Source organism: Astatotilapia calliptera, chromosome 11 (genome assembly GCF_964374335.1).
Source record: "Astatotilapia calliptera chromosome 11, fAstCal68.1, whole genome shotgun sequence".
Taxonomy (NCBI): domain Eukaryota; kingdom Metazoa; phylum Chordata; class Actinopteri; order Cichliformes; family Cichlidae; genus Astatotilapia; species Astatotilapia calliptera.
Window position 1 is genome coordinate 3193819 of NC_137432.1, and position 17812 is coordinate 3211630.

Sequence of the window (17812 nt, forward strand, 5' to 3'; positions counted from 1 at the left end):
CTGGACGTTATACAGACTTAACACACAGACAACCACAAAACAAACAACCACAGCCATGATTCTAGTTTAAGGTGCTCTGCATATTGTTAAATGAAATGTGTGTAAATGTGTGTGAGGCATCCTGTTTGATGAAAACTGTACATGTATATGAACTATATGCAGAAATTTACAAACTGACATCAGGAAAAATAAAATGCTCAAATTGTAAAGATTATGACTTTGATATTTATTATTCATGTATCAGCTGTTTAGTCATTTTATGGTAAAATGGATTCTGTCGTTATATTTTGGTATCGTTTTTGAGTTGAGAAGAATAAAAGGATATTTCACATTAAACACACGAGTCATGTTGTGTACTAAGCACAGATTAATTTAAGGATTTTTGAGCAAAGGGTGCATTAGGTTGTAACTGTAACGTATATTTAAAGAGTTACAGTGAAAGGAAACAGCTGTAAATGGTAGTATTCACATTTTACTATTACAGAAAGGTCCGTTAATGGTACAGAAAACATGTTAAAATTAAAGGGACTATCTGTAAGCAGCACAGACCAACATGCTGCCAGTCTACAGAATTTTCTGTTTTAGCATTTAAAAGTCTGTAAAATGGCCTGCATTTGTATAGCGCTGTACTCCTGGCAGAAAGTTACAGGACTTTTGAAAAATATTTTGTAAAAACAAATATTTTTTTCTTTCTTTTCTTTTTGCAGTGAGGATTTTAATATATAACTGAATCAGCCGCACAGAAGTTCTCAGTCAGTAGTTGTGCTGTGGTTTGTGAAAAATGACCGCTGCTCGTTGGAATCGAGAACCTTACATGCACTGGATAGTTTGAGCCATATCATCTGTGACAATACACATTTTTAAATAGCATAAAAATGTCAAATTATTATGTCATATGGCTTTGCACTCCCTAGTGCGCTCAACAACAACACAAGTCTGGGCATGTCTGAGAGCCAAGTATCAGCTTGAGTACCTAAAAGGGAGCGATCAACAGCCTCCAACAAAGCCCAGCAAAACATGCAAAGTATTTTACCTTTAGGTGGAAACAACAAACACGTTTGACCACTTCAGGCAAAAACACAGTGACGAGTAAAACCAGGATACAAAGGAGACGCTAGCAGCTGGTGAGATGCAACCAAAATGTAAACACATGACCAAACACCGCTGGAACCCTCGCTAGCTGCGCTCCATATCACAGGAGGAGCAAAGGGTGGATGGAAATGACTGACAAACAGGACTTTAAGCAGCTGGTTAAGAAGCTTCACCCAAGACAACATCCCAGGTAGAAACCCATTTTTAGTGTTATTATGAGACAATATTGTGCAGATCCTGCAAAAATAGAAGATTATTTTATTTTAGCTATTGTTAAATGTTAAGCAGCTACTGCTGCTGGCACCTGGTTCAATCAGACTCAAACTTCAGATTAAAGTGCAATCACTAAAAGTAGCTTATTGGGAAAAAAAGGATGCACATAAAGGCTGCTCTCTGGGAGCGTCAATAAAACGTGTGCTTCAACTGAGACCAGGCTGGAATATGCAGATTTGCTGGTAGGTGTTTCAGCTGGGATCCACTCTAATCTCTTTTCCACTAGAACCTCCTCAGCTGTTATGGCCGCTTTCCATTAAAACTGAGTAGCTCATGTGTGCGTGAGGCCATTATAGCAATGTGTCCAAAAGCCTGTGATGAGGCTGTGCGATATGACTAAAGTCTCATATCCCGATATAAGACATCTATCGCCCAATAACGATATAAATCACAGAAATGTAACATTTTCTGTAAACTCTGTGAATCTCGGGCAGCTCGACCTGCGTGAAGTGTTTCCAGCTGTGCGTCGTGTAGCTGAGTCGAGTGTTGTAACCGATGCATGAAACGATACATTTTTAGACATAAGTTGTAACGGCGCCGTTTCTTTGTGAGTATTTATTACACGGCGTGCTGCGGGGGAAAGCCTGTTCTAAAGTTTGAGTCTAAGCTTTATTTTTTAGCACCTGGCGGCTCTTTTTTAATTCTCATCCGTAAATAATCTGCATCTTTCACGTGATTGGGTTTATTTTGAAAAGTCTCAACAGGATCTTGAGCTTTATTGTGAAAGGTTTACGTGGAAATGGTTTTACCGTCATTGTTGCTAACGACAACGCATAAAAACAGGCTCTTGTCCGTCTGTAGTGTGGTTTTATTAAATATAAGAGAAAGAGAGAACTTTAAGAAATTAATAATAACCACAGTGACATCAAAACCATGAACAAATGTTGCCGTAAACTGTTTATTTTGCGACACCACGAAACAAACGGTAGCGTAAAATGAAACGACAGACGTTTTTATATCGTCATCTGATATATATCGTTATATCAAACAGCCCTAGCCTGTGACATCTTTGTATGCAACACAAACACACAACAAAGCAGGAGCTCGAGGCGATGGTATACCTGCTGCTTGGACACAGTGTTGACTTTCTGCAGCTGTTTCCCTTGTTGCCGGGATTCAAAAATGGCGGTTCTGATTTCTGTAAAGAAGTCACTCTCATGAATCATCGACTGACGCTGCGTACTGGCCAATCGGTGGCATGCAGTCTCTTGAGGTCACATTTCTGGATCGCCTTGGAACCCCAGCTGAGTAGGCTGGTACTACCACCTAATGCAAACCCTGAAAAAACTGAGTTGAGCTGAGCAGAGCAGGTACTGAAAAAAAAAAAGAGCATACATGGCAGCTTTTATCTGCTTGCTTGGATTGGCAGAAAGAGGCTCCATTACTGACTGATCCCACTTTAAAGGTTTTCTGCAGGAACACAAATAATGTCAGAATGCTGCGTGGTGTTTGTAATCGGGGCAGGAAACAGCCACTTAAATTCACAAACTATTACACCACACAGTCTGGGACAAAAAACAAACACGGGTCACTACACAACAGCTAACTTCTACCTCCATAGCACAAGTATTCACAAAGTGCAATTCCATACAACATCTAGGCAATGTCGTACTCTAGTCCTCACCCCGACGGCTTTTAGGGGTGAATATGCTATTCAGGCAAATGCCAATTAGCAAAGATGTTATGAATGCAGCTTGCTAACCAAGATTGACAGCATTATCAAATTTAATTTTTAATATCTAATCTCACCCACTGGCCCAACAGTGACATTCAAAAATACAGGGGCCAAAACCATCGGCTCGTTTCATAGTGCCACGGCAGCTATGTCCATCTTTTATATACATTCTGTGGTTCTGACACTAAGAAACAAACACATCCGTTTGTGTTTGAGACAAACAGCATGAATGTGTTATGCTGCTCATCAGACCACGTTATTTAAAGCTCTCTTCCTCATTTGCATTACATTTCTGTCAGCGTTGCATACTCTTCAGCAAAAACAGACTCTTCCACACTGTTTTTGGCTTGAGTGTGGCAAAGCTGCTCTGCTGCATATCCACCAGTCTGTTCTTTAAATGAAGATCCAGCACCTTTAATAAAGCCATCACGCCACCTGCTAACACAGCCTGCAGACAAGTTTAAATGTGTGTGCATGTGTGTGCACACTACTGATCCATGCATGCGGCCATCATAGAAGAAGGATACTGAACGAGCCAAGTTAATTATTACACTCCTGTCTGCTGACTCACACTCGCACTAACAACCTGTGCACACAACCTGACACGTGTGTGTGGTGCTCGGTGCATGAATGTGTTTGTTTTAGTAAACACGCTCACATGCACTCACATACAGCGCCAAAATAATAAAGACTAAAGGTACTACGAAAAATGTACCGAAATGGTAAACGTTTGGTTCACAGGTTTTACAGATACTGTACCGTTTGTTTCGCTCCTCCCGCTCACAGACAAATTCAAGTAGGAAGTCGGTGGGAAGGCGGGTTGGCTCAAACTCATTTAAAATGAGCCAAGCCTGTGCAGAAAGCAATGATCACCACAGTGTGTGTGCTGTTTTTCTTTCTCTTCGACTCTCTTCTATTTTGAACTAAAACCTGCGAGTCCAAATAAATCAGTTCAAATTCTCTGATACATGAACATGTTCTCCCTGTGGATGATAATGAGGGAGTTCTTTCTTTAACAGGTTCAATCTGCTCCTGTGATGTAGGTCTGAATGAACTGCAGGTAAACACCACAGCATGTTATGCAAAGCCCACATGTCATCCACTCACATCATGCAACAATCACCTCCTCTTTCCTAATAACTGAAATATACGATCGCAGTCTGAAGCACTGATGCAGACACAGCTGGTAGTAGGTGTAGGTAGAGGTGGTGAGACAGCCTCCAAGTTCTATCACGATCACCAGCTTGCTGGCGTATCCTCCTGGTTGGACCTGACAGCGATTCCACCTCAGTGGATGAAACAAGTTTCCATCTTTAACGTGAACAATGTTCTTCCATATTGTGCACAAATCTTTGTGCTTTGTTGGAAGTTCTTGGAGTAGTTTAATAATTCATCAGAGCCGCTGCTGACTGACATGCATGGACTTGTCTGCTATCTGTTTGTGTTTGTGCATCCAGAGAACGTAAACACATGGTCACTCTGTAATTAATATATTGATAAGAAACTTTTATATCATGTAAAAGTTTATATTCAGTATTATGGATGAAATGATATGGAACAGCGCTAACTTGCAGTAGAAATTTCAATGCAGACACGACAGGTTTCAAAGAAGTGTTTCTCTGCTTCCTGCCATGAAATCTCCCAGTCTTTGCACCACTACAGGAAGGATGTGTACTATTCTTCCAGAGGATGTTCCTCCATTTGGTCTTTTCATGAAGAGCACTGTCAAACACAATGACCAAAACATCCTGACTCAGTTCATTCAGTACCCTGGCATTATGACTCTCAGCATTTCCATCCTCAGCACATTGGTCAATGGATGGAGAGACAGAGTGGCATGCTGTCTTGAGGAGAAAAAGCCTTTGTCAAAGCTAAAGCTTAGAATGGTGAAACACACTGGTGCTATGTGTCAAAAGTTGAGGGAGTCTCATGTAAAAAGATATGCTTCTTGTATTACTACGAATGTGTGAAGTTGCAGTGTTTTATCTCTTGGTTTATTTGATAATAATTTATGCATATAGATATGTTTCATACCTTGTAAACATTTGATAGCTCCCATTCACTAACAGATCGGCAACTTAAAGAAGATGGAAACGTATAATCTGTGAACCCTCTCCTCGTATTTATCTGTTTAATGCAGACTTTTCCAACGGTAACATTAATATTATCGTTCATGTTTAGATACAAAATCATCCATCATGTTATCCACCTGCTGCTTACAGTCTCAGGTAAATTCTTGGATCCAGTGTTTAAAAACAGCCTCGACTATAACTGCTGTCTCTTTAAATATTATTGCAACACACTTTTAATATGCTTATAATGTGATTACTAACACTACTATTAATCAGATTAAATAATAATCAATAATATTATTATTAAATAGAGTCTGATAGGTGGAACCACCATGTGGGTGGATCAGCTGACAGCAGGTTTACCAGCATTAGTGTAAATGTCAGTGACAAATGTGCCAACGCCAGGCTTTCAGACAGTAACGTGTCCACAGGAGGGGTTGTTTTCTGACACTGTCAAATTCAGTTGCTCAGTTTTTCCTCTTTCAAATCAAATAAATACATTGATTTACATTAAAGGCTGTTATAATCAGATTGTTTAAAGTGAGTCTGATCATTTCCACCTCCATATTTTTTTACTTGGACTACACTAAAACGCTTGGCCTTTAGTCTGAAATAGCAGGATTGTTACTGACCCGTCCAGATCCAAAATACACACTGTATCTTTGTACTGGTAGCAGTGTAAACATTCTCTAGATGTTGAAGTGCAGATTTGTTTCATTCAGTTTGATTTATATAGTGTCAAATCAAAACAAGGGTTGCTTCAAAGTACTTTATACTGTAAGGTAAAGACTCTACAACTAGGGCTGAGCCATATCATACCGTTCACGGTAATACCAGTACAATGTTAGGCAACAATAAGAAAAGAAAATATCGCAATAGAATATGAGTAAAACGCGCATGTTTTCATACGCACATGGCCGAAAAAGCATGGCGGCAACGGAGAATGAGAAGGGGGAAAGCCGATCGTTGAGTGAAACGGATGAACCAGAATTAGTTTGTAAAAATGGTGCAGCTCCAGTGATGTGGAACTGGTTTGGTGTTTGTCCATCAGATACACAACAAAGCACTTTTTTTTTTTGTACAATATGCAAGCGGGCCGTCGTTATTGCCGTATTTGTCGGACTAAGGTGCTCGTAAATCTGGGTCCAAGACTCTGTCCGCTTCATGTCCCAAAGTCAAACGAACACTGCAGCATCACAGTGTTGCTGCTTTACCAGGTGTAACTATGAAGTTTAACATCCAGGCATCCATGAAAACAGAATTTATTACATTTAACGGAGTTAGAAGTTAGCAGGAAGTTAGCGGAAGTTAGCTTGCTAGTTTTGCTAGTTACCTAAGCATGATATTGCATGTTCTGACTGAGAGATTTCTGAAAAAATTCAAACGTACAGCTCTGCTATCACTTCCAACATAAATGAAGACAGGAAACTAAACAGCAGTGACGTTTGTAGGGTTACTGAAGTTGGGCTAGCTGCTATATAATGATGTGCTACGTGATCGCTAGCGACACAGCTATGTTAGCATAGCATAAACAGTGAAGCTGCAGGATGAATGCTAACTTTTTTCCACTCGATAAAAGTTAACATGAAGGTTCCTGATGGTTAGAGACAAATGCAATCGCATGGCAGGATCCTGTAAACGGACCAAACTTCAGTCAGGAGAACAACTGAGATAATCCATCCACAATACGAGGTTAGTCATTAATATACTGCAACAACATGGGAATAGAGCAGCTGTGATAGAATCCAGCATTAATGAATCAATGGCACAGAAGTGGAGGAAGCAAGAAGAATGAGTTTAATAAAGTTTGATTTATCTGACTGCTTTGTTTCTTGTGCCTTATAATCCCGTGCACCTTATGGTCTGAAAAATACGTATTTGACTTTTTTATTTGGCACACTGCAGTTGAATGTTGCAAAGCACCTCTTTTTAACGTCAGTGGATATTATACATGGTTATGCTCAGGACATGTTCTTCCATCCCGTATAGTCAAGGATTGTTTTAATGCAATTGGACCTTGTTTATTGTCCATATTGAACTTTTCCTTGCTTTCTGGCTATGTACCTTCAGCTTTCAAACATGCTATAATTCAACCTGTTCTAAAAAAAAGGAACCTTGATCATAGTGATTTTGCCAACTATAGACCGATTTCTAAGCTTCCCTTCCTGGCTAAAATTCTTGAGAAGGTGGTCCTGCTTCAATTGCAGACCTTCCTGGATGAGAATAATATAAATGATAAATTTCAATCGGCCTTCAAACAACATCACAGCACTGAATCAGCGCTGCTTCGTGTTTTCAATGATCTTTTACTAATGGCTGACAATGGACGCCCCTCTGTCCTAGTGCTATTGGATCTTTCATCGGCATTTGACATGGTTGACCACAACATCCTATTGGCGAGACTAGAGCACACTGTAGGCATTAAGGGCGCTGCCTTGGATTGGTTTAAATCTTACCTCTCCAATCGGCTCTCTTCGGTACATTTGGCCACATCCTCTTCTTCGGCTGTACCTGTTTGCTGTGGTGTCCCCCAGGGATCTGTGTTAGGCCCTACCCTTTTCTCATTGTACATGCTTCCCTTAAGTGCTATCTTTGAGAAATACCACATTGCTTTTCACTATTATGCGGATGATATCCAGATCTATTTCGAGTTAAACGATGATCTTGCTCTGTCTTTGAATAGCTTTCGAGAATGCATGTGTGAGGTCAAGAAATGGCTTTTGGCAAATACTCTTATCCTTAATGATAAGAAAACCGAAATTATGATTTTTGGTAGTAATGCCCTTCGTGCCAAACTTCGGGATGCCTTTGGTTTTCTCACTAGTTCTTTCTCTGACACTGTTAGGAATCTGGGTGTCTTATTTGACAGCTCATTTAAACTTGATAAACAAGTGTCTGCTGTTGTCAGATCCAGTTTTTACCAGCTTCGCCTTATTTCTAAGACCAGGCACTATATCCCGTATAAAGACCTAGAAAAGCTCATCCACGCCTTTGTAACGTCAAGGCTTGATTACTGCAATTCACTTTATTGTGGTCTCCACTCTTGCCTTTTACATAGATTACAGACAGTTCAGAATGCTGCAGCTCGCATTCTAACTAAAACCAAGAAGTTTGCCCACATTACTCCTGTCCTTGCTGATCTGCACTGGTTGCCTGTCAAATATCGTATTCAATTTAAAATTTTGTTGTTTACTTTTAAAATTACCAATAACACTGCACCAAGCTATCTTAAGGAACTTTTAAACCCATATGCTCCTGCTAGGGCTTTAAGGTCATCCTCACAGTTACGGTTGGTTCAGCCCAGATCTCGACTGAAATCTAGAGGTGATCGATCGTTTGCTCTAGTTGCACCGGAGCTGTGGAACAATCTCCCGATTGGCATCCGGGCGTCTGATTCTATTCATTCTTTTAAATCACAGCTAAAAACATATCTTTTTAAACTTGCCTTTTCTACCAGTTAAATGCTGGCTTGCTTGCAGTGACCTATTGACCTATTTGGCTGCCCACTGCTTCACTGAGTGAATGGGTTAAATGCAGAGAGCAATTTCCCCACGGGGCTCAATAAAGTACAATAATGTACACACTTTCTTCTTCTTCTTCTATTGTATTGTATTGTATTAAATTCTCTGCTATCTTTCCATTATTGGTGTCTTTTATCATGGTGGTACAGTCTTACCTTGCTATAACCTATGTGCTGCAGTTTACTCTTATTGGTGGCTTTTATCTGTGAACATAATCCGTTACTCTTATGTATTTGATGTTAATGTGTGAACTGTTTTATTTTTTATTGTTTTATGTAAAGCACTTTGGTATGCCCAAGGCTTTTAAATGTGCTCTATAAATAAAGATTGTTGTTGTTATGCTCAGGACATGTCAGCCCATTTCTACTGGAAATGCCTTTTGGTTAAACTTTCAGTAAGGAATTTGCATTCGCACTGTTAAATGTTTATAAAGCTTTAATTGACATAAAAAACAGCTGCTTGTTTAAGTGAAAATAAATGGATGGTTTTTTTGCGCTAGTAAAGTTGTGGAATTGTATTTTGTCTCGCATCAATTACATCGTCAGTTATATCGTTATCGCAAAGTTTCAAATATATATCGTGATAAAATTTTTGGCCATATCGCCCTGCTCTATCTACAATAATACTGAGTAAATGCCCACCTCCTATGAACAAGCACCTGGCAACAGTGGGAAGAAAAAACTCCCTTTTAACAGGAAAAACCTCCAGAAGAACCACTCAGGGAGGGGCGGGGCCATCTGCTGTGATCAGCTGAGGGGAATAAACAGCACAAAAGACACACTGTGGAAAAGTGTCAGAGATGAATAATAATGATAAAATGCAAAGTGTTGCACAAACACAGAGAGTGGAAAGCAACAGTTGCACCTGGATCAAACGATACCTGCGAGTTTTATCACATCGGTTTTTCCCTCCGTTTCAGAGGTGATAAGAATGAAACCAATGAAATGTTGGCATGCTTCAGCTTCTACAAACTGTCAGGGTCCAACAAGTTGCAGTGTTGTTTTTGCCCTCCGGGGCTCAGCGCTCATTACGTGACTCACCAGCCGAATCATCTGAACACTTCTGAGCAGCACACCACAAACATCTGTTTCACAGACAGGATCTATTTTGACTGTTAAACATACAGAGAGCGTTTCACACACCTTCACAGCAGCAATGATTTAAGCTGCATGAACTTAACATGCATTGATCTGCTTATATCACTGACGTTAAACTTTCCGGCTCTCAGTGTCAACCACGTTATTACTTCCTCCTTGGCCTTTTTCAGTCCAACATTTCTGACCTCACACACACAAGACGACAAGCCAGCATGTGGTGAGTAGTCCTGAGGCAGAGGTCTTTTATCAGAGCATTTGCAGTCGGAGCCCCCGGGCCTGCCTGAGGACACGAGACCGGCTGAGTCTGGGACTTCTTTTAAATATCTTCTTAAAAGGTACTTTTATCAGACAGATGAATGATTTTATTTTACTTGAGGTTATTTTCGCCTGGATTGGTTTGATCTGTCTTAACATCTTCAGATTCTGTGAGCGTGCTTAAGCTATAGATTATAAAATGATCAGATCAAGGCATAAAACCTGTCACTGTTCTGACAGACAGCAAACACAACAGCAAACGCTAGTAAATAAATATAAAAATGATGCCTTCTGGAAACTGTCCAGCCTGAACCGCCTGCTGCTAAATACTCTCCAGGAGAAGGGCAATGCATCTCAAATGGCTCTATTGTCTTCCCCGAATGAACTCAGCGTTTCTGTCTTCCTTCTGTGAACAGACACAAGCACACACACTCACTGTGCTCGTGCTGGATGATGTGCTGCGCCATGCGAATCGTTTTCACCGAGAGCATCACCCAGCCGATCCTCACCTGCGCTGACGATCAGCTCCCAGACCGACTCCCTCTGTGCCACATGCCGAGCTGTGTATCTGACCTCTGCCCCAGTTCCCCGATCAATCTCAGGTCACGAAGCATTAGAGCGCTTGAAGATTAGTCACTACAGCCCTCACAGCAGATCAATGAAACCAAGAAGAGCACATTCACAAGGAGGCTCGCGCTGTTTATCTTAGCACTTGGCTCAAATGAGTCATCATCACCATCACACATTATTTGTTATTAAAGCCAGCAGGAGCCGCTCACTCAGGGGCCAGCATCTTCATCGCTGTCTGTGTCTAATTCATAGCGCTGCTTTGAAGCTAAGCTAGGCTGTGGATCGCTTTTTGATCATTTTTCTATTATCACTGTAACAACGTCGAGCTTAGAATAAGGCGCCGTTTTACTTCATAAAACCATTAACGCTGACACTGTTCAGAGAACTGCAGTCAGCTTTCTAACTTGTGCTCAGTCAAAACTGTGACACAAACACAAGACTGTTCAGAAACATATTTGGCAGTGAAGTTACAGCTGGGTGACCAACTTCCTCCATGTTAGCCCTTACAGTAAAAGGAAATGCTAGCTGCACAGTTTGATGTGTGCCACGGATCACATTAACTAGTCTTAACAAGTCGTTTGGGGAGCTGGTCAGATCACCGCAGACAGTTTAGAAGGTGAACACAGAAATGCCAAAAAGCAGCACTTTTTTAATGGCCACACAGTCAAATACCTGTGGTTTAACAGCACTGCTGAGAAAACAGTGGTTGGCCGTGACCTTTGGAAACACCTTCCAGAGCCTCAAACTTTGATTTTGTATCATTCTGAATAAAAAGTTGTGATTTTTTTGTAGAGCTGGGCAGAGCATAAACGAGTAAATAAATAACTGCAATCACGGGCATAACTTCATGGCTATTACAAATGTTAGGCAAATATGTTTATGGTTTGTGTGTCTGTGTGCTTCATGTGTCTGACAGAAAGAGAAGAAGACACCCAACGTATCGGAATACTGAAATGCTATCGCTCTTAAAACCCCTGTATTAGTCTGGCCCAACATCGCCAGCTTTAACCAGCATTCCCAACCCTGGTCCAAAACACCCATGACTGACATGTAATCAGCCAATAAATGTCCACCCCTCCCTCCTCACATGGCAAGCAGCTTTAGGCTTCCTAACTGGACATCACTAACCAGTGGGTGACATCTTGATGGCTACACACATACTTAGCTAGTCTGCAGGTATCTGCTGATGGTTTCTAATGTTAGCTGATAATGGGAGGATTTAGTTGGCAGGCTTCACATTCACAGGCACCACTGACAATACTGGGTAACGACTTGTGACTGACACACAATAAGCCCATCTCTGATAATTCTTCCTCACTCTAATGACGACCACTTAATGTTCCACCTGACCGTAACTTTTGGATTCACCTGTTCATCGCATATTGGAATCAAACCTTTGAATGCATCTTTTTCATTCATTACAAACATTCAATACTGAAGACTCAACAGTAACACCAGAGGAACAGTTTGTAACATCAATGCAGCTCAATTAATGTCATCATTTATTATTATTAGGGCAAATTATTGCTCCTGTCACTTATAATTCAAAGATAACTGCGTAGCGGCTTTACCAAGACAGATGTGGGCATTTATTTGAGTCTTGCTTCTAGAGCGACTGCAAAAGTAACCAAACAAACATGTTTTATTTGAGCTTCACATTCACTTAAACCTGCTCCACGTTTAGTCTGATCATTTTTCTTGGAAGGAGCTGACCTCTGGTTTTCGTTAATCTTGTAAAGTTTCGATGAGGTAACGAACACGGTGTGTGTTCATCGCCTCTGCGATCATTTGACTCTCCCTCGGATTGAGGAGCACCTTGGCATAACGCTAACTGGCCCACATCAGTTATGCTTCGTGTAGTACCAGCTGACTGTAATACTACGTTTCTAGCGATCAATGAACCCTGTTTGATTACCACTGCCCCCCGTCCTAACCTCTCCGCTGTACCCTGCTGTAAACAGCCGTGCGTCAGCGTCACCGCAGCAGCGGAGCGGCTCTGCGCTCTTACCTCCGAACAGATGAGGCGAAAGGTGTGCTGGTAATGATCCAATCAACAGCCGGGGAACTTCTTGCCCTTCGCCCGAGCGCTCCCTGTCCGCCGCCTCCTCTGGGCTGCTGCCGCCGGACTCCGGGGAGCTGTAGCCCCCGCCGCTGTTGGGAATGTTAATGCCAGAGTGGGGTCTTAAACTCGAGCCCCCAACAGACCTGGCCCTGGCTCCGATCTGCTGGCTGGTGCTGGGTCCGGAGGCTCCGGACGCACCGTGGTACCTCGCCCCCCGGGCGGCAGTCCTGCCAGCGCTGCTGCCGGACGTGCTGGAGGGCAGGTCCGAGCCGGAGTAGGCTCTGGTCCGTCCGTTAGCAGCTGGGTTAGCAGTGGGGCTGCTCTGCTTTGCCCCCATGTTAACCTCTGATTCGGCTATGAAATATTAACGAGGCGCTGTGCGAGCTCGCTGCGGGACAGTACGCCAGATTTCCGCCCGAGGCAGATGGCTTTACAGGACACAGGTCCTGGAAGAAGAGAAAAGCACACCAAACTCCGCGTCGCTACGATACCATCGAGAATCGACAACTGCCAGTTGGTGAAAAGTTAAAGCGGCCGCGCGTGACCAAAGCTGGGGATGTGCGGAAAAGTTTAGCAGACGTCACCATTGTATTCCGTCAGTAACGGTTCTAGAGGCTGAGCTGCAGGTGAGAACGTGGGTCCTTCCTTGTGCGCTGAGCCGCTCCTGGTGACCCGCTGTGCTCCGGCCGCTGGGTCGTCCTCAGTACCCCCTCCGCCATGGCTCCCGAGCCGCGTGAAGCAGTGAAGAGTGGCGCTCCTCACACCCCCCTGCCTCACAACACATTGCTCAGTAGAAGGAAGTGATGGAGGAGAAAGTCCTGCACTGAACCGTTTTAGCGGCGGCGGCAAGGAGACTTGCTGCGCAGGCTAGCTGCCAAGCTAGGCAGGCTCACGGGGACTTCCGCCCAGAAGTTTCAAAATAAAGCCTCTGCCGAGTTTAACTCCCCACTGCACATCACAGAGGCACCAGGCACCAAAGCCTCTTTAGCAGTAGTTTAATGTTATTAAATAGCCACAAAGTGGCAATTTATGCATTTAAATAAGTAAGCACAAATAATAATATACATTTCAGGTATCTCAAATAAAAGTACTTCTTATTCAGAATCACACAAGTTATGTTATAATGACTGATTAGTTAATGTAAAACTCTAATGTTGATTTTACATGCTGTATGTACTTCTGAGTAGCGTTATCTGTAACACTATAGACTGAGTGTATCAAAAAGAATCATCCGATTTCTCCCTGCTTACATACAGAACTTACAACGTCCGCAAGCGCTCGATGTATCCCCCTCTGGACACACAGCATATGTCCAAACTTAGAACTTTTGAGAGCATGTCAGGAGTCACTGCAGCCACCGCTGTTGTTATGCTACCTACCGGCAACCACGTGAAACTCACAGATCCCCTCTTTCTCAAAGAACATATTTAGATTCATCAGTGGAATTAAAGTTATATTTCACAACTGGTCCTTTCCATCCTCATCTCTTGGTTTGGGGCAAACTAACAGGAACTCACTAGAAGCAGAGAATCCTGAAGTTCATCAGAGATGACGGCAGATGATGGCATTTTTTCAGAGATAGAGTCAGAGTGCAACAAAATGAGAGTTTTGCCTACTTTTGTAACCTGCTTAAAGGGGCATGTGGCACGTGTCAGTGATATAGCAGTTTTTTTAAAGTGACCCCTTTGGGGTTAACATATTCTTATTCAAATGAAAGTTTAATGCTTCGACAGGTTTGTTTCTAGAAAAACTGCAAGAGTAACCAATACCCCCAGGTTTTATCCAAGCTTTGTATTTATTTTTAAGTATTTACTTTGAAGATGAACACTAATAGAGTGATACTTGGAAAAAAAATAAAACAAATATTTCTGCTTGAAATGTTACTTTCCTCATTATCTATTTCCAAGTTTCTTATGTTTATGACTCAGTAATTCAGTTAAATAAGCCAGGGTTGTATTTTATTAGACTGAATTCCAGACAAAGACATGAATTTTGATATGTGGCAAGTTGAAGCGTTTACTGTTTATTTCACACTGAGCCTTGTTTTCACACCAAACAACTCATCTTCATGTCACTTGCAATGTGTGCTATAATGCAGAGAAAGTAAAATATGCAACGTAGCTCTAAAGCATATACTCGCCTTTCCAGCACGTCACACATAAAGCCTGAAAGACCCTTAAATTACATTACAATCTAGTTAGTAACATACAACATATTAAGCACACATTTAATGTGAATATAGTGTTGCCTTCTGTAAGAGTCATGTACACTCTGCACTTACAGTTTCACATCACATAATGAAATTGTTGTGATTTCTGCCTGATGCCTGACCCTTCATTGATCCTGGATGAAGGGGCGTAGCTGCTTTTTGTGTCAGGTGTGCACTAGGCCTGATCAGATTCACCCAACTAGATCACTGGGACTCCATAATCTGGTTTTAGAACTGAAGAATCCTCTTCAATGAGAGGTGAAATGTGTTCACAAGTGAAAGGAAGCCCGGTTTACAACATTCAGAAAATAAGTGCTACAGTTTTGGTGAGTGAAATTCTAGAATTTTACTGGCCGGTTACTTAAGCTGCATCCACATTGGAAGTGATGAGACACTTGGTGGTTCTTTGTGTCCGGGGATGGGCGTCCAGGTACACACCGGCTCACTCCTTGGCGGCCGCTTATCGGGGCCTGGAGCCTGGGGCTCGCTCGGGCCACTTCGGAGGTGGGGTGCCCCCGGCCTCTCGGCCTGGGGCTCGGTCACTCAGGCACGGCTGGCTGCCGGCGGAGCTCACGGGCGCGTCACTGCAACTCCCCCTGGCTTCTGCTCCGCGGCTGCTGAGTGAGCCCTCATCTGGGGCTCTCCTCAGCTCTTTCTGGGACAGTGGCGCGGCTGCCCCTCTGTTGGTCTTCCTTGGTCTCTTGTATTCTGGGGGCCTCTGGATGTCTGGAGTTTTGATCTCCTCCATACCTGCTTCATGCCCTGGAGGACGGGGCTGTGGCCCCCCCACATCTGTTGATCTTATGTGCTGCACAATAATGTTTAATATTTAGTATTTACTGTCATATTCCCATATATCATTGTGATGTTGTTTATTCTATTACTCTTGTTCTCTTCTGCTTGCTTTTTTCTTTCTCAGCAGGTGATCCAGGTGATTGATATATGCATTTTTTTTTCTGCCCGTTCTGTTGGTTTTTGTTTTTTGCCCTTCTCCCCCGTCCCTCTTCTCAGCTGTTTCTCTTTCCCTCTTTCTTTCTCCCCTGCTTTCCTCCAGTCAAGTCTGTCCCGTATTCAGTAAGTGAAAATAAAATAAACAATAAAAGGTGAATCAAATGGACCATTACGGCAAGGCTGGGATGGTCAATTTGGTAAAGTAAATCCGTTGGGCATCTTTCTTTGCCTTTAGACAACAATTCTGATGCAAAAGAGCCAAACGGGACAGGCAAAAAAAAAAAAAAAAAAAAAGGAAGTGATGAGACAATAAAAATAAAAGCTTCAGCAAAATAACTGCAGGTAAAGGGAATAAAGTGGCACCAAAGAAGCCAACTTTTCCCAGCTTTCAGGTGTGTGATTGAAGCAACTACGAATGAGGGTGACATACACCGCTGATCGACATATGACCTGGTAGTAAATACATTAGAAGGTTACCTAGGCAACCGGAGCCTGGGAACTCTGTAAGCGACTGAGGGATGTGTGTCTGTGTGAGGCGTCCACACAGGTTTTGGGTGCAGCTTGTGAACTAAGATTGGCAGCGTTAAATAAACTTAGTTTGGTACCCTATTGTCTAAACAGGGTCACAGCAGTCACACGACATGCTGTCAGCCAAACCATGAATGATAATGATTTCAAATCTAGAGGTCACAGTCATGTGAGTGATGTCATGGTGGCTACATTGATCTTTTTTCCCACATGATTTCACCTGCAGACTTTAAAAGATGTGACCTTGTGAAATCGTGACAGGGAACCCATTCCTCTTTTGATGTGACTGTGTGTTAGACAATTTTACCTGTTTTATTGTTGTAATTTTGAATGTGGATGTTAGTGTTTATGTTGTATCACTGACTTCTCCTGAGGCTTTTTCATCGTGGCCTTTCTCAGCTTCCACAGCTGACCGGGAGTGGCATTTTGGCACAGCACACAGACACATACCAGTGAAATTAGATGCAAGGAGCAGGACACTATACAGCATCCTCTAAATAACCACGAAGGATCTCTGTTGGGTGGTTGATGGAAAAAACGGTTGTTGTTTGAGTCTCTTTCTATTGTAGGGTCTTTGTCTTATAGTACAAAGTGCCTTGAGGTGACTGATGTTGTAAATTCGGAGGTTATAGTTCTATGAGAGTATAACTGTTAGTGTGTGTGTAGATAAAATTGAAATACACTGCTAAAAAATCACAACAACAAAAAAGAAGGGGACACTTGAATAATCTTAGCTTTTAGTTTGATTTTGAATCCGGCCCTAAAGGGACTGAAGCTCATCTGATGTGTGATTTAACTGTTTTTTTTCTAGCAGTATATACTCAGTCTCAGGTAATTCTACCTGGATACACTATTTGCAGTTCTTCTGGCTAGTTTGAATGAAATAATATTGATTGTACTTACTTTGAGTTATCAGTATTTTTTTGCCTGGATATTAAGAAGTAAAGTGGTGCATCTTTGATTTTCCTAAGCAGAGAACATTTATCTAATGGCAGGTGCAAAGACTAAAAGTTCATGTTTGACTTAATGTGGCTAAGCTGTGCTCATTATTTCCCTTTGTGTGTTTGCTAGAAACACGCCTAAGCTGAGACTCATGTAGTGATTAAAATGCATTTTTACTATAATTTCAAGCTAATTTGACAAATCCCTTCTGCACATGCCAAATAAAAAAGTCAGAAGCTATAAGGCGTTCTTCTTTTATTATTGCTGTTGTTGTTGTGATCGTTATTTCTAAGGTTATTTTACATGTTTAAATGTTCTTAAGAAAAGTTAACTTATCAAATTCTAAAGACATATTTGCAGCATTATACAGTGTGCAAGTCTGCCCAATATACTACAGTATGTGATGTTGTGCATGTGTGCTATCTGCTGAGCTATCAGCTGTCAATTAAAGAGATTAAATCAGCCAGCTGAGACTGAATCTTCTGCTTTAGTGAAATAATACAGCACACACGTCATAGCAGTGTCATCTTTGCTTAAGACTTTATGTATTAGTCGGTACATGTAC

The 17812-nt window shown here is 42.0% G+C and overlaps 1 protein-coding gene across 1 annotated transcript in view; it reads right to left on the minus strand.

Moving 5' to 3' along the window:
* The window catches only part of znrf2b (zinc and ring finger 2b), a 49454-nt gene extending 35958 nt beyond the window's left edge, over nt 1–13496 (minus strand). The window contains exon 1 of the mRNA XM_026183373.2: nt 12564–13496. Within this exon, the coding sequence (XP_026039158.2) occupies nt 12564–12954 (391 nt within the window). The 5' untranslated portion in view covers nt 12955–13496. The remainder of the gene's footprint in view (nt 1–12563) is intronic.
* Nucleotides 13497–17812: the final 4316 nt, after the last annotated feature.